This window comes from Ursus americanus, chromosome 8, assembly GCF_024610735.1.
Source record: "Ursus americanus isolate L20-20 chromosome 8, mUrsAme1.1.p, whole genome shotgun sequence".
NCBI lineage: Eukaryota > Metazoa > Chordata > Mammalia > Carnivora > Ursidae > Ursus > Ursus americanus.
Window position 1 is genome coordinate 22,623,998 of NC_142134.1, and position 25,519 is coordinate 22,649,516.

General features: G+C 34.1%; 1 protein-coding gene across 3 annotated transcripts in view; it reads right to left on the reverse strand.

The window, feature by feature from the left end:
* The window catches only part of BMP2K (BMP2 inducible kinase), a 126,626-nt gene that overhangs the window by 56,623 nt on the left and 44,484 nt on the right, over positions 1-25,519 (reverse strand). For 2 of the 3 annotated variants that reach the window (XM_087864052.1, XM_087864050.1), the window contains exons 2-7: positions 20,233-20,351; positions 16,875-16,980; positions 10,544-10,686; positions 8,645-8,766; positions 6,440-6,521; positions 2,372-2,504 (exon numbers count right to left, since the gene is read on the reverse strand). In XM_087864052.1, coding sequence (XP_087720178.1) covers positions 2,372-2,504; positions 6,440-6,521; positions 8,645-8,766; positions 10,544-10,686; positions 16,875-16,980; positions 20,233-20,351 — 705 coding nt within the window. The remainder of the gene's footprint in view (positions 1-2,371; positions 2,505-6,439; positions 6,522-8,644; positions 8,767-10,543; positions 10,687-16,874; positions 16,981-20,232; positions 20,352-25,519) is intronic. The other variant, XM_087864051.1, reaches the window with a different exon arrangement.

Here is a 25,519-nt window from a genome sequence, read left to right on the forward strand (position 1 = left end):
AAACAGAGGTAGATCTCTCTGTGAAGAAGACCCCAGGTACAAACACTCATATTTAATGTTCTCCAATTAGAGCTAAAAGTTTTCACACCAGCAGGACAGCAGCAAAGCTTAGGGCTATTTCCTTTCCCCTGTAAGTTAAAACACCACCTCTCCTACCCTGTTACTCTGGTTCCCTTTGCCTAGGAAAAACATTCCATGTGAAGCAATGTAAGTTTGTGTTCAACTGACATACTTCTCCAATTTCTAACATGTTTGAGCAAATCCACATAAATAAAAAGATTATTCTTTAAACAAGTTTGCAAAGCAAAGCTAGATATCCTTTTATGATCCATTTTCTCTTGAACATTTTTCTACTGGAATGTCTGCCCTTTTCTTTTTGATTTACATGAGCCTTATAGATTATAAAAGTTAGTTACTGGTCAAATGTATAACAAATATTTTTTCCCCAATTTATTATTTGACTTTATGCTGAGGTTCATAGGTTTTGGGGGGGTACTTCTAATAGTTTAAACTTATAGGTAAGAGATCCATCTTTTCTCTCCTAGTTTCTGAGACCTAATGCCTGTAGATTACCCAGTCCAGTGTTATCAATAAATACAAGCCTATTTTCTTCAAGTACTTTAATGTTTTATTTTTTACATTAAGGTCTTTGATTTATTTGAATTTTTATCATAAAGTATGAGGTAGATTTTCAGCTTGGTTTTTTTGTCCACAAATGCCTAATAATTTTTTGTATTTCCATCTACTTTTTCCCCACTGAGTTGAATGGCCATCTTTATAATACAAAACACCAAATATATTTAGATTGTCCCTCTTTTCTACTGCACTGATCGGTGTGACAGGAGGCTATGACAGCAGATGCTAAAAATGCAAAAAAACAGAGTAGAAATTCTAGAAACATTTTAATTAAAACAGTGCTGAGAGGTGTTATTTAAATACTGCAGCTTCCTAATACTATTTTAATTTTAGTATCTGATAGCTGTCCCCCCACCCTCAATCATCTTTTCCACAAATTTTACCATGTATAAATATAAAAAGTTAAATTATAGTACCCATCCAAAAGGAAGAAAAAACTCTTAACGGAGGCTAAAAGGAAAACGGAGGTATTCCTTTGGAGTCAGGGGCCCACAGGTCTACCCCTTCCTAATACTACACTTAGGTTGTTTTCCAATAAACACTTTATAATCAATCAAGAATAAATATTTAAAAGGGTGGCCAAATAAGCTACAATCTAAGACTGGCAATACTTTTTTTTTCTCCCATTGCTTTATTTTTTTTTTATAATTTTTATTTTGTTATATTACTCACCATACAGTACATCCCTAGTTTTTGATGTAAAGTTCCATTATTCATTACTTGCATATAACACCCAGTGCACCATGCAATACGTGCCCTCCTTAATACCCATCACAGGCCTATCCCAACCCCCCATGCCCCTCCCCTCTGAAGCCCTCAGTTTGTTTCCCAGAGTCCATAGTCTCTCATGGTTCATTCCCCTTCTGTATGCCCCCCCTTCATTCTTCCCTTTCTTCTCCTACCGATCTTCCTATTTCTTATGTTCCATAAATGAGTGAAACCATATGATAATTGTCTTTCTCTGCTTGACTTATTTCACTTAGCATAATCTCCTCCAGTCCCGTCCACATTGCTGCAAATGTTGTGTAATCGTTCTTTTTGATGGCTGAGTAATATTCCCTCGTATATATGGACCACATCTTCTTAATCCAGTCATCTGTTGAAGGGCATCTCGGCTCCTTCCACGATTTAGCTATTGTGGACAATGCTGCTATGAATATTGGGGTGCATATGGCCCTTCTCTTCACTACGTCTGTATCTTTGGGGTAAATACCCAGTAGTGCAATGGCTGGATCATAGGGTAGCTCAATTTTTAACTTTTTAAGGGACCTCCACACTGTTTTCCAAAATGGCTGTACCAACTTGCATTCCCACCAACAATGTAGGAGGGATCCCCTTTCTCCACATCCTCTCCAACAATTGTTGTTTCCTGCCTTGTCAATTTTTGCCATTAAGACTGACAATACTTTGATCCAAAAAAAGCAACAGATCTGGATATTTAGATTTCAAAGTACAAAGACTGACTAATTAAATGTTTTGCTCTAAGTTTTTCCAGAAATTCCAGTTTCCTTAATTACATAATCTCTATGTTCTACAAAAGCTTATCTAGGGGGCTTAAAAATATCCATGCACTAATCGGTAATTAGGCTGCTTTCATTCCTATAAAAGTCTTATAAACATTTTTTAATGTTTTTCTTTATTATAGTTTAGACTAGGTTTAGGTAAAGAGATGTAAATAGCCCACCCTTAAGTATAGTATCTTACAATTTTTTCAAAAAATTTTCCAAGTACTTACTTATTAAGCAATGTATATTCTGGGAGTAACGAGAATTGTCTGGGATGGTGAAGCTGCCATCACAGATAGCAACCTGACTCTCACCAAAAGGAAGGGTAAAGAAACAAAGTTTATACAGTAAACATCCCAGCGCCTGTAAAACAAACAAGTATGAATATCATCAGAGTTCAAGTAATCAATCACAAGACAAAAACATAGCTCTAGACCAAAAACTAAATATGTTACGAAAAAAACAAAAGTCTAATGTTTCTAATACCAGATCACTCTTTTCACAAATTACTGCTTAAACCAATCAATGTGCTTCATTTCTGAAAAGATATTTAACTGTATCACTTCCATATTTTTCTATCACCTCTGTGGTTAGTTGGCTGTATTAAAGCTATCATGGAACTCTAATTCATGAATGATGTAACTAAAACTGGAAGTAGCTGGTTCCCTTTGGGGAAAAATCATACTTTTATTTCTTTCACAAGGAAAAAATATATTTATAGCACAAAACTAGCATATAACCAACAAAGTAATCACAAGGCTCCTTCTAGGAACATTTTTTAAAAATTCACTATAAAACATGTTATAAAATCCTGGGGTTCCAAATATGAGTTAGCACAGTTAAATTTATCAGACAACCATCAATACAGTTTTATTGATTATTCACTAAACACATGTCATTATTTCATATCATAAAAATTAGTTCTCTACTTCTACATATAACCCTATAATTTTTAATCTAAATATACTATTCATATTTGTACTTGGCTAGAAAGAGCTCTGTCTGCTTCACTTGCATGGCTTCCTAGACAGCACAGCACCAATAAATCTACTTGCTGACAATGAGGACAAAACACCCTAAAACAACACAAACTGCATTCTGAAAAGCAACACAGGAAATTCCTAGCTACCAAGCTGCTAACAGCTCAAACCTGAGAAGCAGTAATAAAATGTGATTTTTGGTTCGAGAAATCATTATGTTGTTATAAAAAATGTCACCTCAAGCCTTAACGGTGTAAAAGATATTTCTAATTCTAAAGAGATTGTAATAAAATTATCCAATAGTCAGTATACAATTACATCAGCAATACCAAAATTTGGCCTTACTAGCACTTCTCCTTTGTTCGATTTTCTCCACACATCAACTTAGCACACTCAGCTAACAAATACACTAAGTTTTATAACTGCCATGAAAATCATAATATGCAGAAACACCTTTTAAGTTCAACAATATTTATGAAACATTATTTTCAATATAGCCTTCCAACAATAAATTTAAAAGCTCTAGAAATTTCAATTCTAGAAGAGTAATTCTAGTAAGTTCAAAAGCATTAGTGTGACTAATAAAATGGTAAAGATTCTGAATGGAAATAACCAGTTCCAAGTCACGTAAAAATATTTATAATGCTTTTTTCCGTAAGGAAGATATTTTCAGCATTTATAGAGCAAATCTGAGCTTAAGGCTTCCTTAACAGCACAAAAAAAACTACTATTAATGGTGTAATATCTACATTAAATTTCACATTTCTCCTGCCCAGATGACAATCTAAGTACAAGAGTTCTGCATTTTAGCCAGTTTTATCTTATCAATCAAACCTTTAGTAATGTGTCTTCTGTTAGAATAAATGTTGCAGGACTTCCCAGATAACAATTTTAGATAGCAACGCCAGTATACTTAAAAAACATAAATCTAAAATATAAAATACTCTGCTTCACATAGTGTGAACACAACCAGGTGTCCTAATTTTTTCACACCAAAGGCATTTCCCTCCTTACCCATTTGATATGATGAGAATTGTTCAAGAAACAGGAGGAAACAAATGACCTGATTTTGAAGGCTAAGTATCATCATCTTCAATTTTCCTCATTAAAAGATAACATGAAGCATTTCTCACTGAATTTCCTAATGCTTATGAAATCAGCATCCTACTTCTCAGGATAAAAATAACCTACAATGAAAACTTCCAAACAAAAAAAAAATTTTTCCCAAAATATAAAGTGCTAAATGAATACTTTAACCTCAATACTGTAACTCCCTGAATCAGTACTACCCTGAAATAGAATCAGAAATATAATTCTTGACCAGTATGAACTGAATATTTTTTTCCGGATATTCTTTCATTCACACCTAAAATGTTGTAACATACTTCTGTTGCACCTGAGCTAAGATAAGAAAAAAATGGCATCATGAAAATTAAAATTCTATTTCTATCAAGCATATAAACATAGGTTCTATTTTCTGATTATTTTTCTTATTTTTTATTTTTGGATAATCTATCTGTAACCCCATAGTTATACCCAGTTATCCATTATAGAAATACTACCCCATATACTAATCTATAAATGGTAAAAAGTTTATCACAATTTAGTATGCTGCCTGGCATACATACAAAGTCTGAAAGGATTCCCTCCTTTTTTATTAAGATACTGGGTACAATCATGTGCTTAGAGACTAATTATTTTTTTCAATCAAACCTTGATGATTTCCAAACTGTAGTTAAGCTATGACGTCTGTTGTTTTCTCTGCTGCTGAAATACTCTTAGGTGACATGGATTTCAACAGCCGTCACAAAATTAGGCTAGAAAATATTTCCACAACCACCTCTCCTAATACCTTCATTTTATAAATTAAGATCTGATTGGATTTGCTGTCTACATTACACTATAAGCCATTTACTATAAGCCATTTAATAAGTCAAATGCTAATGCTGAGAAAAGCAAACTGAATTTGAATTATACAAGCTGGTGATCCATAAGCAGTCACCAAGTTAACCAAATCAAACTTATCCAAGGTTTGATTCAACTATGCATATGGTTAAAAATTCAACTACCACAAGATTTAAGAATCACTGGTGCAAAAGTATATATTACAACAGATGAAAAGATATCAAAGATACTGTTTTATCATTACCTTGCAAGAATATTTAGTATCCCAACCCCTGTAAGGAGGAAGTCAGGAGAAGAGAACCAAGGAGATATTCATTTGGTTTCACATATTACGCACTACTACTTTCTAAATACGTTTTAAAAATTAAACAAACGTGACTTTTCTTGTAAACTCTAGAACTAGTTCCAAAGGAATTTTTTTCCTCCATCCCTAATACGGAGGTAGGTATGACCAAATACTCATTGAATTTAAATGAATTCACATTTAAATTGAGTTTCTTGCTAGTTTAGCAAATACAGCCAAAATATATTTCCTTATGAAACAAGTTCTAAAGAAGTACTAGCATTCTAACATCAAGTTCAACTATACAGAAACATGATCAATCTTAATAATTCAATCCAGATACACAGTTAACCCTTGAACAACAGCTGAAAATCCATGTATAACTTGACTCCCCCAAAACTTAACTACTAACAATCTACTGCCAACCTGAAGCCTTACCAGTATCGTAGTTAATACATATTTTGTAATATGTATTATATACTGTAGTCTTACAATAATATGTAACTTTTTCTTAATTTTCTCAGTATTTCTAGGCCACGTGGTTCATCTGCAAGTTTTTTCACATTTGTTGCCAATCTCCAAATTTTTTCCAATATATTTATTTTTTAAAATCTGCATATTAAGTGGACCCATGCAGTTCAAACACATGTTGTTCAAGGGTTAACTGTAAATGTTAAATGATAAGATCCTCAATATGTAGAAGTTAGTCAATGGTATGATTGTAATTAGAAAAAAATTTTACTCCTGTTAGTTTCCATTAAAAAGATCCTAAAATACTTCTAAAAACTACTTAAGAGTTATGACCAGCTTTTCCATACTGCGATCAACCAAAATTATGTTCAATCAAAAAAATATTAACATTTTATGTAATATAAATTCTAAAAAATACTGTGGTAAAACGTCACATTATATGGAAGTACTTTATTTACTTTTTATACCTAAGCTTTCCAATTCGGGATTAAGAAGATAAAATGTTCTATTTGTTTTATTCTTCTGAATAAGAAGCACCACTATATACCACTCTCTTCTACTTATAAAATACCTTTTGGGGGACACGGGGGAAAATAATCAACTGAACTCAGATTTTTTTAAATTTGGTTAGAGAAAATGTTAGCCTTTCTTGGCCTTACCCAGATATCAGCCTTGGTGGTGATGGGTTTCCCTCCATAAAGGTTGATCATTTCAGGGGCTCTGTATGACAGAGTTGTATACCTGGCAGTAAATAAGTGGAGTGGAGATATAAAAAAAAAAAAAAAAAAAAAGATACTACATTGTTTCTATATAAAATACTACAAAAACTTTGAGTTTCAATAACATTATATAGAAATTACACTATTTTTAAAAAGCTCAATAAAAGTCTATCAAGATTTAACAATACAAAACATCTACATACACATTTTTATTCAATAAGTGCAACAGCATCTCTAATGATATAAAAACTTAATTTTCTTTAAAAGAAATGTTATAGACAATGGATTGAAAATTTAGTTTTCCTTGAATTTATTTTAAATAATTTGACTCTAAAATTATTCTTATCAAAATATTTTAGTCTATTAATCTAAAAGCAAAATTACTATGCTCTCAAAAAATAAATTTATATGTTTATTAAGGCTTTTGTTTTTAATGGACTCTAACATAATTTCTGGCACATAGTAGTAAATCTCCTTTAGGTTTGTTTTTATCATTTTTGTTTTAAAAGTAACCTAGTTGCCATAATTCTAGCTACACTAATTAAGAACACTTTTAGAACTGACTGTCATCATAAGCTATTTGGAATTAAAAGATACTGTGAAAAAATATTTACCAATATAAAAATTCTAAATCCACTACGAAGAGTTTATTTTAATGAAGTAGTACTCAATTTCATGGCAAAAATTGTTAGACAATGGAAGGACTTCCTATATGATGGCATAATTTAAGATCAATTTTGAGTGTTCATATGTTTCATTTTATATGAAATATTTTAAGGCTCAACATTCTGTCATCTCATTTTTTCAAAATTACCCTGACTGGTGAGACACTACAGAGGAGCAACCTGAGAAACCAGAATAGAAACTGCATGAGGGCAGGACTTCTGTTCACTGCTATACTGCAGCACCAACAACAGTGTCCGCTGCACTGCAGGCCCTGAATAAACACCTGTTAACTGAATAAATGGTTAGGCCATTAATTCCTCAATTGAGCCCCAATGCACAAGAACTCCTCATGAGCCTGCATTCATCACTACTGCAAAATTCTACTAAACCTTAACTATACTTCAAATCTCAACAGCAAGAAATGAAACTTTCAGCAAGTCAGAGATCCTAAAGCAGGCATTATATACCATGACCCAATAAATAAATATAAATAAAATTTTAAAAGTATTTATTTATTTATTTATTTATTTATTTATGATGGATATATATATCCCCCCAAGAAGCCAATTCAATAATTTGTTCTGTGTTCTTCAGGACGTTTGTGTCTACTAAGGAGTTAAGTTTTACAGAATCTAATATAATCATCATAGGCTAAGTTTCCTGAGTAGCAATACGTAGTCTAGAAACCCACAGTGTTACACAAATGGGCCACAGTAAGATCAGCTCTCCTTGAGTCATTTCAAAATGTATACTGCAGGTCAAGTGATAGCTCTTAGTCTTAAACAACTGAGAACTTGTGAGGAAGTGAAGAAAGGCAACTTAGAAAAGACAACTATGCAGAAATTCCTACTCTCACAGATCATTGGGCATGCTGTATCATTTTACTAAGGTAATCTAAGATTTACAATGCTATTTTCTAAAACTAGGACACAGAAAAGTCAGGGAAAGGTACTTACAGGTACTCTAGCAACCACAGAAGATACAAAATTAAGAAAACATAAAAGCAGATATGACATTTCTACCACAGAGTTTTCTAATACACTATCACAAAGTAACATGTTTTCCACACAGTTTTCAATACATTAAGAAGTGAATCTTCCTCATTTAAATATGAAGTAAAAACGTAGTTTTCCAATAGTTTGATTTTTTTTCCTAATAAGCACAAATCCTCAGTATTAGTAAAAACAAAGATGTTTAACTGAACTCAACAATCACTTAAAACTCCCTTTAATGATTCCACAAATTACTACAGCTTGACAAATTTCTTAATATATTTACAATGTACATGAAAACCCTGTATGCATGATAAAATATATTTTCTACTGAGCTAGAGCAGACATAAATTAGTCAATGTCTACAGCACAGAAATATTTTGAAGAAATCTATAAATCGAACACCTAAAATTCGTATTAGCAGAACTGGTCCAGAGACTTAATTAAAATTCCCATGAGACAAAGCACAATAAAGACAGAAACTTACTTTTTAATTTCTTCTTCTACTAGATTAACTCCATCTTTTTGAGGATTAAGAAATTTATTCGTGGCACTGCCAAAGTCACAAAGTACATAGTTTCCACTATCATTCAACAAAATATTTTCTACCTTCAGAAAAAATAAATAATTAGTAGTATTTTCAAAGAGAAATTATATTTTTATAACCATGTTTTTACAAAATAAACATTGAAAGGTTTGTGCCATATATACATAGAGACAGGAGTAAGATAAATTATGAGGAAGGACAAACAAATCAGACCAAAAATATACTTGACTATGTCTACTATTTCTCTTATTAAGAACAGAGAAGTGCTTCTCCCATCCCAGGATGATTTTTGCAGGGGCCAAGAAGCCCTAAATCCTCTTTAAACCTCTTCTATGAAAAAAAAAGAACTAGCAGCAGTCGAGGTCTATACTGTACCTCTGTTTTTCTCCTTTTCTGACACTTCAGCTTATCTGTATGCAAGTAACAAAAGCCATTAAAATTCTACCTGATTGACTTCTAATTCCATTTTTATTGAAAATGCTCCACTAAAAAACACAGTTTTGTCTCTATGTGTTAAAGTCATAGCAAATTATTAGGGAAAATGTAAACACTGCATATTCGAAAGAACTGAAATGAACTACTAGCTCATTGGATAACTAGTTATCCAAATTAAAGGACAGAAGTCTGCAGTCATGCATTTCAATCTTGGCTTAATTTGTATCATATTAACGGTAGTAGGTAACCCTAGATGACATTTTCATGGTTAACAACCTACATTTTAAATGACACCTTCTATTCTCTTGTATCTTAAGAGGATTTTATTATCACCTTTCATAAATTTTGTATAACCAGTCAGAACTGGGATTCATTCCTTCATTAAATATTTATTGAGATCCTGGCTAAGTGCTAGGCACCCTTCTAAATACTTAGATATATCACTACAAAAGAGAAAAATCCCTGCCCACATGGAGTTTACATTTTAGTGGAAGAGAACAGAAAGCAAACAACAAGCACAATTCATAAGCAAATTATATTGTACCCTACAAGGTAACAAGTGATAACAAAAGATAGAGAGCAGGGTAGAGAGCAGGAATGTTAGGCTGTAACTATAAATAAGGCGGTATAAGACAGAACTCACTGACAGGGTTGATCTGAGCAGACTTGAAGCAGGGTGAAATGTTAGCCATGGGATATCTGGGCATACAGCATTTGGGGAAGAGAAATTTTTGTAAACCTAGTGTTTGTGGGCATCAAAGAAGACACCTATGGTTTTAAATGATATATGTAATGATAACTTGAGAAATATGATACCAGGAATATTTAAATCCTCTTTGGGGACTTCTTCCAATGTAACAAGTGGGTACCCTATACAAGAGATGAGAGCCCACAAAAAAACTAAGATAAAATGACATTAAAGACAATCACCACCAAATTATAGTAAATTACAGAAAACTATAGTAAATTATAAATAAATGAGTAAAAAGACCCATTCAAGTTTGCCTCCAGAATCTCTGGAAAACATCGTGATGCTTAATATGGATTACAGGAAATAGGAGGAGAGCTGAACTGAACAAGAATAGTGTGGAAAGACATTCAACCTGCATCAGTGAAGTTCACATTTTTGCTCACATGAACCCTTTTTAAAAAAGCCCACTGTGTACAACAGAAGCAGAGAAGAGGGCACAAAATCCACTTATACAGCCGTACTAGAAGCCCTCAGGGTCATGGAAAGCACAGTTTCCATTCTACAGTCTTTACATGGCCTCAGGAAATGAGGCTAGGACAGAGAGACCCTTCTCAGTGCTGATAATAAAAACTAGTGTAGATGAAGACAGTCCAAAAACATTTTAATGCTGAAGTTTAAAATGTATTAATCCATAAGTAGTCTAAAATTCCTACCTTCAGATCCCGGTGGATTATTGGAGTCTTACACTGATGCAATCTGGCAACAGCTTCACAGGTATCACAGAATATCTGTAACACTTCTGCTTCCGTAAAACCTGTCTGCAGCTTCTTATTCATCTGATTCACTACCTGCCCAGCTAACCAAAAAAGAAATTTTGAGAAGACGTATTTTCAGTAAAAGAAGACTACCACCAAGAAATTAAGAAATGCCTATATGGTCTTAGGTAATGGGGAATTGGTTTTTTCATAATGCTCACTGTATCATATATTGATTCAGTGACATGCATTTGTTTTTCATATTTTACATCTCTGAAATGAAAACATCTTAAGATAGATACTACTGGCCATTTTTTAAGATTTTAACATCTCTCAAATCATCTCTGAAACCGTATAACTGAAGGCATCATGGATTGAAGAAACAGTCAACACTGTGCTAGCTATTGTATAAACAGTGGTGAGCAAAAATAAAGTTTATATTATCATGGAATTTATAATCTAAAGGCACAGATAAACATTAAGCCAATACACAAATACATATAATTATATACAATGAGGATAATATGAGAGGAACCTAAATTTAAATTGGTGAAGGAGGATGGGGAGGAGAGGGTGTCAGATGAGGTCTGAGTAAGTGTTATTTATGTTGAGGCTGCAGCATGATTAGGAACTAATCAGGCAGAGATCAGTGAGAAAAGCATGCTAGCAACAGCAAGTAACATGTGCAAAGGCCTCCAGTTTGGAAAAGAGCTTAATAATTCTGAATAACTTAAAGCCAATGTAGGTATGGTCTAAGAAGCAGAGAAGAGGTAAAGTGACATGAAACTGGCAAGACAGCTATCCATCAGCCATATTTTAGATTTTATCTTGACAACCACGAAAACTTCCTGATCTAGCTTTTTAAAGGATCTCCTTGATTATGGGGGAATCACAAGAGTGGAAATAGAGAGACGGGTTAAGAGGCTTATGCTCTAATTCAGGTAAAAGACAATGGGCAGAATAACTTACTAAATAAACTCAAACAGTTATACCAATGAGCCCTGGAAGGATGATTATATATTACATATACCAAAATAAGCGATAGTCTAATGACAATTCTAAATTACTAAAAAAAAAGTTTACCATCATTTAAGAACACAAGTAAATATGTGATTCATTCAGAAAGCATTCTAATAAAAATCAGGTTTGGGAATTTAAAAAGGCAAACTTATATTAACTTGAAACTTCCCTTTAACAAGGTTGGACAAATGAATGTTTACTACTTTGTAATCTGCAAGAAGGTGCACACACACCTGTTCCTTTTATTATTACGGTCTAAACAGCATGCTCACGTATTTTCTGAAATAGGTGGGTTTCTTTTTAAAATTTTAAAGGGGCGCCTGGGTGGCACAGCGGTTAAGCGTCTGCCTTCGGCTCAGGGCGTGATCCCGGCGTTATGGGATCGAGCCCCACATCAGGCTCCTCCGCTATGGGTCTGCTTCTTCCTCTCCCACTCCCCCTGCTTGTGTTCCCTCTCTTGCTGGCTGTCTCTATCTCTGTCGTATAAATAAATAAAATCTTTAAAAAAAAAATAAAAAAATAAAAAAATAAAAAATAAAATTTTAAAGCAGAAAAAAATACCAAATTTTACCTATCAATCCTCAATTTTCAGAACATTCAAGTATACTTGGTTGCAATTTATTCAGAGTGTCTCAAGATTGAGGGACCTGACCAAGTAGCAATTTCCTCCATCCTTTTGTGAGTTAGACGGAACTTGTTTTAATCAACAATTAAACAGGATGAAAAGTGTTTTATTGGTGCTCATTCACATTCTTGAAATATCATTTCATAGCTGAAGAAATCATAACCTTGAACTCTATGTTGAGTTCCTCTTCCAAACTTTCAATGTTGTAATGAGTAGAATAAATTTTAAACAAACAATAATCCTCTTTTTTCCATTCAGAGGTCTTGAATCACAAAATCCAAGTCCCCAGAAAAAGCTAACAGCTGTAGTTGAGCTGTATTTCAAACATAGAAACAAATAAAATTCCATTATGCAAATCAAAGTCCCCTGAAAATTAAAGTTAAGATTATTCTAATGAGAAACAAAAGAACCAGATTCAGAAATCAAAAAAGGTATACTTGTATTTCTACTATCTCTGTTACAAAAATATCCCCAGGACAGTTTGCTAGCGCCAGGGAAAAGGATGAGAAACATATGAAACAGAGCCACTCTAATTCCAGTAAATCTACGCTCATGTGAACGAGCCCAGTCAAAATGAACAGTGTCATTCCTCCAAGCTCAGTCTAGAACAGATGACCCACTGATACACAAGTAATAATAAATGACTGTTGTTTTACGCTCTTGAGTTTTGGGATGTTTTGTTATTAAGCAAAAGCTAACAGGTATATCATCCATGGGAATTTCTGTAAAACACCTCCTGGAAATAAAAGCGCTCTCTCTCTTTCTCTCTCTCTCATTCTCTCCCTCACTCTCACTTTTTTTTTTTTTTAAGTAGGCTCCACGCCCTCCACCCAGTAAGGAGTACAACAAGGGGCTTGAACTCATGACCCTGAGACCAACACGAGCTGAAATCAAGAGCCAAACGTTTAACCGACTAAACTACCCCCACACCCAAAAGTTCTTTTCATACAATGATGGAAATATATTTAAATTCAACTCTGATTTCTGGAAGTCTTACCTAAAGCATGTAATCTCTCTTTAATCTACATCAGAGTATTAGCAAACTAAGCAGTGTCAAATCATGAACCTACAAAGATCTAACATCTATTACAAAAGATGACTGCAAACATTTGATATCTAAAACCATGATGGGGCGTATCAGCTATATAATACATTCTTATTCTCCTACATCCTATACGGTTTTATCCCTAATCAAAACCAATGTACCTGATCTATATTCGTAGCATTGACTTCCTTACAAAAGTACCTTCATTCTTAAACAATTTTATGTAATATAATTAGCTTCTATAGAAGAAGGGGAGAGTAATTATTCTCCCATTCTCTACCCCTCCAACTCACTCCTCCCGCATGAAAGTAAAGGAACTTATCTAATTGATTCATCTGAGAAAAAGGAACTGAGCATGCTCTATTCAGATCCTCTGGATTCCTTCTCTAGGCTGTAACTGCCCACTCAGAGGGCAGTAAGCTTAGCTGGTGAAACATCTGAAGAAAACTTCTAACAAAAAAAGAAGGCGTAATAACAGAAAAAAAAATCAGAAAAACAAAAACACAAGGAACAGGAGAAAACTTTTTAAAAACTATAATAACTGCAGACAACAAAGTATCTGCACCTAAAACAAGAGCAAGGTGCATTTTAACAAAGAACAACATTGAGAAAACAGAAAGAGTTCCTGGAAAGTAAAAATAACATAGCAGTAATACCAAATTCTATAGAGGAGCTAAAAGATATATTTAAGGAATGCTCCCAACAGAAGTAGAATTTTTAAAAAGAGAAGAAAAAGAGAGGAACAGAGAAAATGAAGGAGAGAAAAAAACTGAGTGCCCAGAAATAAAATAGCAAAACTGACCCACAACGAAGCCAATATATCTGAGATTTTACAATGCTGGAGATAAAGGAAAGATTCTAAGTGCCCATGGAAAAAAACAGGTTACCTAATAAAAACTGAAGAATCATAATGCATCAGACTTCTCAATACTAGCAAACACTTGGGGAAAAAATGGAATAATGCCTTCAAAATTCTAGATCAAAATTATTTCTAACCTACAACACTTTAGTCGGCCAAATTAACAATTAAATATGGATGTAGAATAAAAACATTTCTATATATGCAGGGTTTCAAAAATGTTTCCCTCCATAATCCACTATCAGAAAGCTAATGAAAAATGTACGCTCTTCCAAGGAGGTAGTTAAAAACAAGGAGGGAGGCATGAGCAGTAGGGAGTTCAAGACAGGAAGACAAAGGGAATGCCCAGAATGACAGCTAAATGTTGTTCAAAATTAGGCAGAACTGAAATCTCCTGAAAAGAAATTTCTATGGAAGAAAAACTAAAATTGACACAACTATTTAAACGTTTAAGCATACTGCATAAAGACTGACACTTCCACTGGGGAATGTGGGGCTAAAATGCTAATATTTATGGGGCGCCTGGGTGGCACAGCGGTTAAGGCGTCTGCCTTCGGCTCAGGGCGTGATCCCGGTGTTATGGGATCGAGCCCCACATCGGGCTCCTCCGCTATGAGCCTGCTTCTTCCTCTCCCACTCCCCCTGCTTGTGTTCCCTCTCTTGCTGGCTGTCTCTATCTCTGTCGAATAAATAAATGAAAATCTTTAAAAAAAAAAATGCTAATATTTATGGAGAAGGAAATTAGGCAAATGAAAAATAGAGTAATTATCAACTCCAGGAAAAAAATTTAAAAGTACAAGAAAGAAAATATAATTACAGACTATTACATATCACAGCTAAATGACAAACAAAATAATTTAAACACTGATTATTAATTTAATCTAAAAACTAAGAATATACTACTCTGACAATAAAATCCTCATCTTTACTTGAAGATACTATCTAAAACACAAAATCAGAAAAACCACTAGCAAACTTTCATTCAAGAGCCTCCTCATGCCCAGAATCACATACTTCCCCTCGTTCTCTAAGTTCCCTCTTTTTCATACTCTAAGGATCTCATTAAAACTATAGATTCTCCTCTACATAATGAAGTGTAGAAATATGGAAGTAAATATGAGGAGAAATATCTCAAGGATTTTTAAAGTGAATGCCTCTGAGGAGAGGGATGGGGCAAGAGGATAATGATTTAGACACAGCTTAACAGAACTATTCGACTTTTTAAAACATATATATGAATTACTTTGATAAAAATAAAAATTTCATGTGAATCAGCTTGCTAATTCAAACCAGATCAAAAGTTTTGGTTTTTTTTTTTAATTTTTTAAAAAGCAAAAGCATGCCTTCCTCAAAATATAGCTCAGGTCATACTCCTATTTTAAAATTTATCCCCTGGAACACCTGGGTGGCTCATTCGGTTAAGCATCCAACTCCTGATTTTAGCTCAGGTCATGATCTCAGGGTCATGATCTCCCCATGACTTACTCTCTCTCTCTTTCTCTCTCAAATAAATGAATGAATCTTTAAAAAATAAAAATTAAAAAATAAAATTTGTCCCCTAAAAACTGAAATTCATTTGGTTCCCCTTTTAAAATGTCTTCTGGATGACTATTAATTAAACTCATCCAAGGTTATGATTATGCCAGATTCAATTATCTTTAAATAATAGCCAAGGGCTATCTTTACAAGTAACCAAGGGCTACTCTTATCCAGCTAAGAGTTAGCATCACAAATGCTAGAACTCAGAAAAGTGGAGTAAAGAACATCAATATCTTCTCCTTAAAAAGATCACAATGTTTTACAGTATGAAATATAAAAAAGAGAAAACATCCAGGAAAACATCTAATTTTCTTTTATTATATATGGAAATAAGTTACAAATATATCTTAATAGATACTACAATACTGATTCACTTCATTTTCCCCTGTCCTTCCCTCCTTACAAGCCTAGAGTAAATGAGACTATATTTTCTCCAACACTACCACCATCCTCCTCCTCCTCCTCCATCATTCAGGAAATGACAAGTGTTCTAATATTATAATTAAAAATCATAACTGCCTTAAGAGAATCTAAATATAAACCAAGGTTCCCTAAAGCCCAAATTGCCAGATACAGTCTGATTAAAAAAAAAATGTGAGTTTGCAGGAAATAAATTAATTGCCCCTTCAAACACATTAAATTAAAAAGTTTTAAAATTATTATTATTAAGGCATACTATACCAGTAAATATTTCTTTGAAATACCATAAGAGAGACAAATAAAATACAGTTTTTAACCTTCTGATATTTACAAAAGAACCCCAAAGACTATGTAAGTTTATAAATATTACAGATCAAAATGCATCTAAATTTATTACATTTAATATATTGCAAATTACATGATAGAGTGCTGGAAAAAATCTTACAACACTAATATTGATAAATTATGCTCTTCTTTGTTGGACTATAAAACAAGCATGTAGGGAGGATGATGTGAAACTGCTCTTCACCTGCTTGGATTTCTTGTTTTAAACCAACAGCATTTTTCTAATTGTCATTTACATGCTCCTATCATCACTGCAGCAAGGATGACTAGATTTTAAATATTTCTTAACAGCATTCCTTAATTAGATAATTAAAGCTGAGATTACAATAAGTGTCTAGAATCAGGTGACAGCTGCCTTAGGAGAAACCAAGACACCTAGTAAACCATTTTAAGGGCAATTTTTTTCAGTATAAAACAAATACAGAAAAATACTTACCTCGACAGTATTCCATTAAGATAAGCACTTCCCATACATTATCACTAATTGAATTAACAGCACAGTCCAAATAACTCACAATATTTTTGTGACCAGACAGCTCTTTCTGAAAAAAAAAAATAATAATTGAAAAACATACATTTTAAAGCTCTATTAGCAATGGTTAAACAATTTCAAAAAGTAAATTAAGCATAAGTATGGAATCTGATCTCGTTAAAACTATAGATTCTCCTCTACATAATGAAGTGTAGAAATATGGAAGTAGAAACCTTCAAAAAGGCTTCTACAGTTTCAATGAAAAGTTTATTTACGTGTGGCTGCCATTTTCTAACAGGCAGATATTCAATGAACACTAATTTTTAAATTCAATCAGGAAGAAACAGATGGCTCACTCAAAACCAAAAGTCTCCAAAAGCCCACAAGGTCCTTTGGGCCTCAACAATATAGTATCAGAATTTTACTTTTATTTATTTTTACCTAAAAAAATGTTTTAAATTAAGCTCTAATATTTATGAACTAACAATTATAATCTCATTTGTTTGTTTTCCCTTCAACATACTGCAATTTATGTGTACTTGGTTAAGTGGATTTATGAATGTGTACATACATATATATACATATATATATATATACTTTTAACTAAATAACCTACAAAATGAACAAGTGGCTAAAAAGATTTCTATTAAGTAACGATAGGTTAAAGATAATACTAATAATATAAGTACAAGGAAATAGGAAAAAAATGGCAAATCTGACACTTTTGCTCCTGGTACAAGATAATCATCAGCATGCAATAAGTTTAAAAATAATCTAATTAAGTCAGTCTGGAAATTAAAAAACAATTACCAACAATGATTTTTAAAATAAATTTATGTCCACTATCATTAATAATAAACCCAATTCGTAACCACGTCATTTGGCAGCTGAACATGTGAATAATTCATAAATACATAATATCGATGGGCAACAAAAAAAAGTTGGAAGACCACTGCTCTAAAGAGCTAATCTCCCTAAATTATCTTGAGTGTTGCTGCTACTGATGATGACTATATTTTACAAAATTATACAAATTCTATTGAAAGGAAGAATTATGGTACAACAGTACCATATCTAGACTCAAGTTAGAGAATTTAGTCTAAGAACCCCTACTATCTTGGTGTAAATCTCTTCACCCTTTTGACTGATAGCCTTTCTAAAAAGCTTTTAAAAACCAAGTCTCAAAGCCTAATTAACTCTAGTCTAACTAGGGAATAGGGAGAATAAAAGCAGAATCAGGTAAGTCATGTTGTATAAATGTGCCTATCAGTGAACAAAAGGGATCAAAATATGTGTTGATAAAGATGTTGATATAAAATAGGAAATCTCTCTCTAAGCAGATTGGTAAGTAAGAATGATATTAACAAGCATTTACATGGATGTGGAAAAACTGGAATTCCCATACATTGCTGGTGTGAACATAAAATGGTTCAGCTGCTACAGAAAACAGTTTAGTGGTTCCTAAAAAAGTTAAACACAGAATTACCATGACACAGCAATACCACTCCTAGATATAAACCCTAAACACTGAAAATACTCAAATACATATACACACATATTCATAGCAGCACTAATCACAACAGCCAAAAAGTAGGAACAGCCCAGATGTCCATCAATGGTTTTTTAAAAAAGTCCATCAACAGATGAATAAATTGCAATAGACAGATAGACACACATACCATGTGGATGAACCTCAAAAACACGCTAAGCAAAAGAAGCCAGACACAAAAGGTCACATATCACATGACTCCATTTACATGAACTATCCACAATAGGTAAATCCATAGAGACATAACAGAATGGGTGGCTGCCAGGAGCTAGAACAAGCTAAAATGGGAGCAACTGCTTACTGGGCAGGGGATTTCCTTTTGGAGTGATGAAAAGGTTCAGAACTAGACAGAGGTGGTGACTGCACAACATCATGAATGCACTAAATGCCCGAACTGTTCGCTTTTAAACAGCTGATTTTAATAAACAAATAACAAAATGAATAAATAAAATAGCTGATTTTTATATTATGTAAATTTCACTTCAATAAAACAAATTTTAAAATATATATTAGCACTTAATAGATGAGATGAGGCAGAGAACAGAAGAAAAAGAGAAAGAAGAGGTGGAAGAAGAGGGGGAAGAAGGAGAGGAGAAGAAAGAAGAGGTGGAGGGAGGGAAGAGGAAGAGGAGAAGGAAGAAGAAGAAGAGGGGAAGAAAGAGGGGGAGGAAGTAGGGGAGAAAGAATGAGAAGAAGGAAAAGAGGAGGACAAAGAAAATGAGGGGGAGGAAAAGGTGGAGGAAGCGGGGAAGGGGAAGAGGAAAAGGAGGAGAAGAATGAAGAGGTGGAGGAAGAAAGAGGAGGGAAAGAGAGGAGGAGAAAGAAGAAGTGGAGGGAGCGGGGGAAGGATGGGGGAGAGGAAGAAGATAAGGAAGAGGAAGAAGAAGAGGTGGAGGAAGAGGGGAAGGAGGAAGAGGAGTAGGAGGAAAAGAGGCGGAGGAAAAAGGGAAGAGGAAGAGAAGTAAGAAAAGGAGGAACAGGGGAGAAGGAAGAGGAGAAAAACAACAAGAAGCTATCCAGAGCACTGAGAATTAGATACCCTAGAAAAAAAATAAAATTTTTATTTTGTACTTTTTTAACTGTTTATTTAACCAAGTTACTAAAATTTCTTTAATAACCTATTAAAATACTTTTTACTTTTCCTAATATTTAAAAAGAATTTTTCCCTTATTGAGGGTTATCTTTCCATATATTGCAGAGTATACCCAAAAAAAAAAAAAGTAATAACAACAATAAACTTTACAGCATGATTTTAAAAATGAAAAGCAAAACAAATTGTTGTTGTTCAAGACAAACACTTTACTTTGGATGTATCAAATACCATGGGAAAGGTAAACACCAAGTTCAGGACAGCAGTTTCTTTTTGGATGAGAACAGAACAGGGAAACAGCTAGGAAGGAATATACAGAAGGCTTCAACTATATCTGTTAAGATTTTAATTCCTAAGTTGGGTAGTGCATAAGCTGGTATTTATTACATAATTCTCTAATTTTTCTATTCTTAAAATATTCCATAATTAAAATGTATTTTTAAAGGAGGGGGAAAAAGAAAAAGCACAGTAGTTTGCCCGTTGAACTACAATAAGGAAGAGAGGATAGAGGAGAAGGAGTTGACTATATTTAGCCCTAAGTAGGACTATAAAGAATGCACTTCAAAGATTTTCTAGCCATGCATAAAGCAATAAGCAGCTTGTCTAAAAGCTGGTTAATGTTATGGTGCAAAACCGAAAGAAAATACACTAAATTTTTCAAATGGAATTACTCTTTCACTTACCATAATTGTAATTTCCCTTTTACAAATGTTGAGGTCTGGCATGTTATTGACATACATTCGTTTCAATGCATGGCGAATTCCACCATGTGTCCGCACCAGGAAAACCGTGGAGAATCCACCTAGAAGAATGAGTACTAATTAATTACAAAGAATCAGAAACTACGATCAAAATGATGTAGTATCACTGAGGAGCTTAATCTCAGAGAGGAATAAACTGTACACAAGACAAAAATAATAGTAATTTTAATCTAATTTTATTAGGTTAAAAGCCAAAACATTGGCTTCCTATGACAATCACAAAGTAGCACATAGAAAATAACATGCTTCTCAAATAAATATGCTTCTCTTTTAAAGGTTAAAATACTAAAATTTCATTTTGCTTCTTACGTAACATGTGGAAAATGTCACTACATAACTGCATTACTATAGTTTGGCACATAATAGTGACTGCCTACCCACTAGCCTCCCCCTCTCTGTGATAACAAAACACTGATGTTATTTGAGATATCAGCAGGATCAGATGGGTGGGTTCCCCTCCAGTTCCAGGGGATGAACCAACACTGTTATACGGTGATAATGAATCTCATTTCCTTTTGTCAGTATCTGATTTAGGACTGGATATGTAACCAATTTTGCAATGGGACATAAGGGATAATTGGCTGGGGATTGTAGGGACCCCTGTCCACCCAGAAAAAAAGAGAGAGAGGCTTGTGAAGAAGGCCATGCTCTTCTGCTGACTTTTGGATTCTGTTATATACAAATATGCTGTTTAGACCTATTGCAGCTATCTGTGGCCATGATGGACCAGACAGGACCACGATGAACCAAAAGGATCAGAGCAAAAATGACCCAGAACACTGAGATAGTTAGGCTATGAATCAGACAACTCTGGAACCACCTCCTTCCAGAATTCTTACATGATATAAATGTCCTCATTATTTATGCCAGTTATTTGGACAGTCTGTTAACTGTATTTGAGAAAGCACATCTGAAACACATTGCTAGGTATTCTAAAGAACAATTACTTCTGTCACATCTAAACAAAGACTTCCACCTGAAGTCTTTAAAGCTCATCCTGGCAAAGGATAGTATGTGGTTTAGCGTAGTTAAAAACAAAAAATGGTGTGTCACTTTTATCAGTTTGATAGCCCTTATAAAGCAGCATCCTGAGCAATGATAAGGCAATGCAAAACTCTGATTCAATGCAAAACAGGCAAAGGAAAAGTAAACTACTGGGGATAAATGATAGGGGAAAAAGAATTCCTAAGACACTCCAGAATCAGTATGGATTCAGTCCAGGGTCTTTATATCCCCCACCTGCAATTCCAAGAAACTGTAAAATTCCCACCTTGTAGATTTGGATTTCCATGTATACAACGTAAGGGAAATCAAATCACCCAACTCACAAGGGGGTTACCAGGAAAGAAAAGATGATATCTGGGAAAGGTACTTGAAGTAAAAGCTCTAACAATGCAGGGAATTTTTTTTAAAGAAGTTCACTAAGCATTAATTTCATATGCAAACATTAAGAAATTAGTAGCATTAATAAAATACTACTTCAACTACTCAAATTTTATTTGATTTAAAAAATTTAAAGAACATGCTAAAAGTTAGGTCTAGATATGGAGGTAGTATGATTATAGGTCAAGATAAATTATTTAAACAGCATTTGAGATATTTTTCTAGAGATTCCCCTAGAACAATGCTTCCCAAACACAGCTATGCATCAGAATTGCCTGGTGAGCTGGTAACAGAGAGAGAGAATGAATTTATCTTGAATGGTTTTCCAAGTTCTGACCCAACTCTGAATCAGAAAGCCTCAGTCAGGCCTAGTATGTATGTGTGTATATATTTATCTCCCTAGGATTATATAATTCTACTTGTGTATATGTTCTTATAAATATATAATAATGTAAACTGGTTATTAGCTGGGGGAATGGGGAGTAGTATCCCAGTTAGTTCCGATGTACACCCTAGCTAAGTATCCACTGACCCAGAGACTAAGTTCCTAGAGGAGTCATGGATCCTATATATCCATTCTCAACCACCCACAAAACAAAGTAACTTTTAAGCCTATGATTAGGGAAACCAGGGGGAAAAATTTTAAGTTTTCTTCATAAAACCCCTATTCCTAAAAGTTAAAGTTTGCTAATTTCACTAATCCGAAATTAGACCTAAATCCCGCCAGACGTCGTTTTCTAAATAGAGAGATGATGTGTTCATCAACTGTGATTTATACCTAAACAAGGTATATAATGGTTAATAGTGCCTGCTCTGAGAATGAAAGGGAATAATTTATTTATATTTCTCCAAATACTATATTTTCCAGCAATTTCTGATTACTAATTAGTTAATATGATTTGTTTGAAGAATGCATTTAGTGGTAATTAGTTAAGACATTATAGTAATGCAAGACAGGAGTATCATCTGCTTGCCACCAATCCACATCTACCAAATTCTTCAACACATATTTTTCCTCAGAGAAGTCTTTCATGACCAATCCAATTCATGCTCATCATTCATCACTCCCTCAGAATTTTTATCTAGAGTTTTGACTACATTATCATGTATTTCAATTCTCAACTCACCGCACACATATATCACAAGATTACTGGCAGTTAACTACAAATTCCCCTTATTACATATTTCTATGTCTAATTCAATATATTGTTCAAGTCCAGGCAAAGGGACAGTTGTTAAATTAAAGCTATATTTATACTTCCAAATGTGGGGCCATGAGGGTATTATAAAGCATTCCAAATGTGCTCAAAACCCCAAGAAAATAAAAGAACTAATGACAGATATTGGTCTGACAGAGTAAAATGGGAAATAAATGCGTATTTATGCAAGTTAACACGGGAAGGAAAATTACTGGAACCTTTGTAATCTATAAATCATATAATATAGGCATTCCTTCCCATTCATGGGTATATATTCTGAACAGCAATGATTATCAGCCTCCCCTGGTTTGTTTCCAGGGTAAGATACGTGGTTCCTATGTGAAACCACTGCACAGACTGCCTCATTTAAATATCACCTCTTTTGTTCCAACCCAACACAAAAAGCAATCATATTTAAATGAAGGAGTGGCTCTAAGCCAACCTAAATTTGTTTCAGTTAAAAGTATTAAAATAATGACAATGTAGCTTGCACCTGACTGAATACCACCTTGGAAAGCGCTGTTCTAGGGATGCCAGGTGCCTCTGGTAATTGTGTATGAACATAAGGCATTTATTTCTACAAACTAACTTTTCTTCCTGATAAACCATTGCTCCTATTAAAAGCCATTATTTTTCCATGCTTTCATTTGTTTTACTTTTAATTTACTGATGGTGCATGTATTTGTAACTCTCCTCAAATGTGTTCAGAAAGATAAAATGAAAAAAGGAAAATATGAATGACAGAACCAGTTTCTTTCTTTATCTTCCCTGCACTTCCTCTGGTACAGATATTAATCTACCAACTAGAAGTACCCAAAGGAGTAGAAATTCATCAGTAACAAAATAATCCTGAGGACACTGATAAGTAGTCCACTGGGTTAAGTGAAAAAGAAAGCAAGGACCTAGATTAAGATACTAGTTGTATACTGTAATCAACCTGACTTAAATCATAATGAACAATCCTCCACTTACTCTCAAGTGTCAGCCACCCAGGAAATCCTCCAGTTACCTTATACTGATAAAGTTTGTTTTTAAGGTAATTTTTACACAGGTTTTATCAGATAATATTTATACAAGTGTCTGGTTTGAAACATAGATACCAGGGCGCCTGGGTGGCACAGTCGATTAAGCATCTAACTCTTGGTTTCAGCTTGGGTACTGATCTCAGAGTTGTGAGATCAAGCCCACGAGGGTTCCGCACTCAGCGCAGAGTCTGCTTGACCCTCTCTCCCACTTCCTTCACAACCGCGCATGTGTGTGCTCCCTCTCTCAAATAAATAAATCTTTTAAAAAAAATAAATGAAATAAAAAATAAAACATAGATACCTATATACAAGGTTTAGCTTCTCCTTCCTCCACACTTTTTTTTTTTTTTTAAGAAAATAGAATCATCTCTAGGGACTATAATAACACATGGCTTAACTCATTATTTTTAACAGTTGCGTAGTATGCTATACCATATAAATACCATAATCTGATCATCTCCAAAGTGATGGTCATTCAGGTTAGTCTGGTGTTTTATTTATCTGTCTCTTGCCATTACGGATGATGAATGTTGCATTAAACATCCTCATACAATCATTCTTAAACACTGTTGCTTTTGTTCCTGTGGCATAGATTTCCAAGGTAAGTCCACCAAAGGAAAAATATATTTCAGATTCAATACTGCCAGGTTAAACCCTGAAAGGCTATAGCAACTTCCACCAGCAACATAAATGCCAATTTTCTCACATGCTCACCAGAGCACTTAAAATGTTGCCAATTTGATAGGGAAAGACTCGTGGCTGTTTTTTCTATCCTGCATTCCTCTCATTACCAGTGAAATTGAGCATCTTTACCTCTTTTTGTTGGCCACTTATATCCCCTCTTTTGTGACTTGCCTTCCAAACACTGGTTCCTTTTCCTAAAGGGTTTTTTCTTTCAATCACAGGAGAGCATTCTAGAACTCTCTTAACATACAAAAGGTATGTCAATTTGGTCTATCACTTGTTCCATTTGGTATATAATGGTCTATTTTGCAAATTCAAAAACACATATTTAATAATTTTATGAATGTAAAAAACAGCATGCAAGGACACACACCAAAGCTTGATCCAAAATCATATAATTGGGAGAGGAAGAACTTAATTTTTTTTCTATTTTTAAAAGATTTTATTTGAGAGAGAGAGAGTAAGAGAGCACAAGCAGGGGGAGCAGTAGAGGGAGAGGGAGAAGCAGGATCCCTACTGAGCAGGGAGCCCAATGCGAGCTCATCCCAGGACCCTGGGAATCATGACCTGAGCCGAGGGCAGATGCTCAACCAACTGAGCCACCCAGCACCCCTAATTTTTTCTTCATACACACACACATACACACACAAACACACACACACACACACACACACACACACACACACACATGGGGTGTGCATTTTATTGGAAATTTTTAAAGAAATAATATAGAACATTTCTTTTAAATGAATGAGAAAAGAACTCATCAACTCAAAACAGATAAAGGAAAGGTACTTTCCACTGCTATACAGTAAAAGCAGCCTACAAAATAAAGTCACACAAAGTCAAGAGATTTCCAATTAACATATTGTGGTCTCAACAGTAGCATTTACCACTGTACTCCACCATAACTAAAAT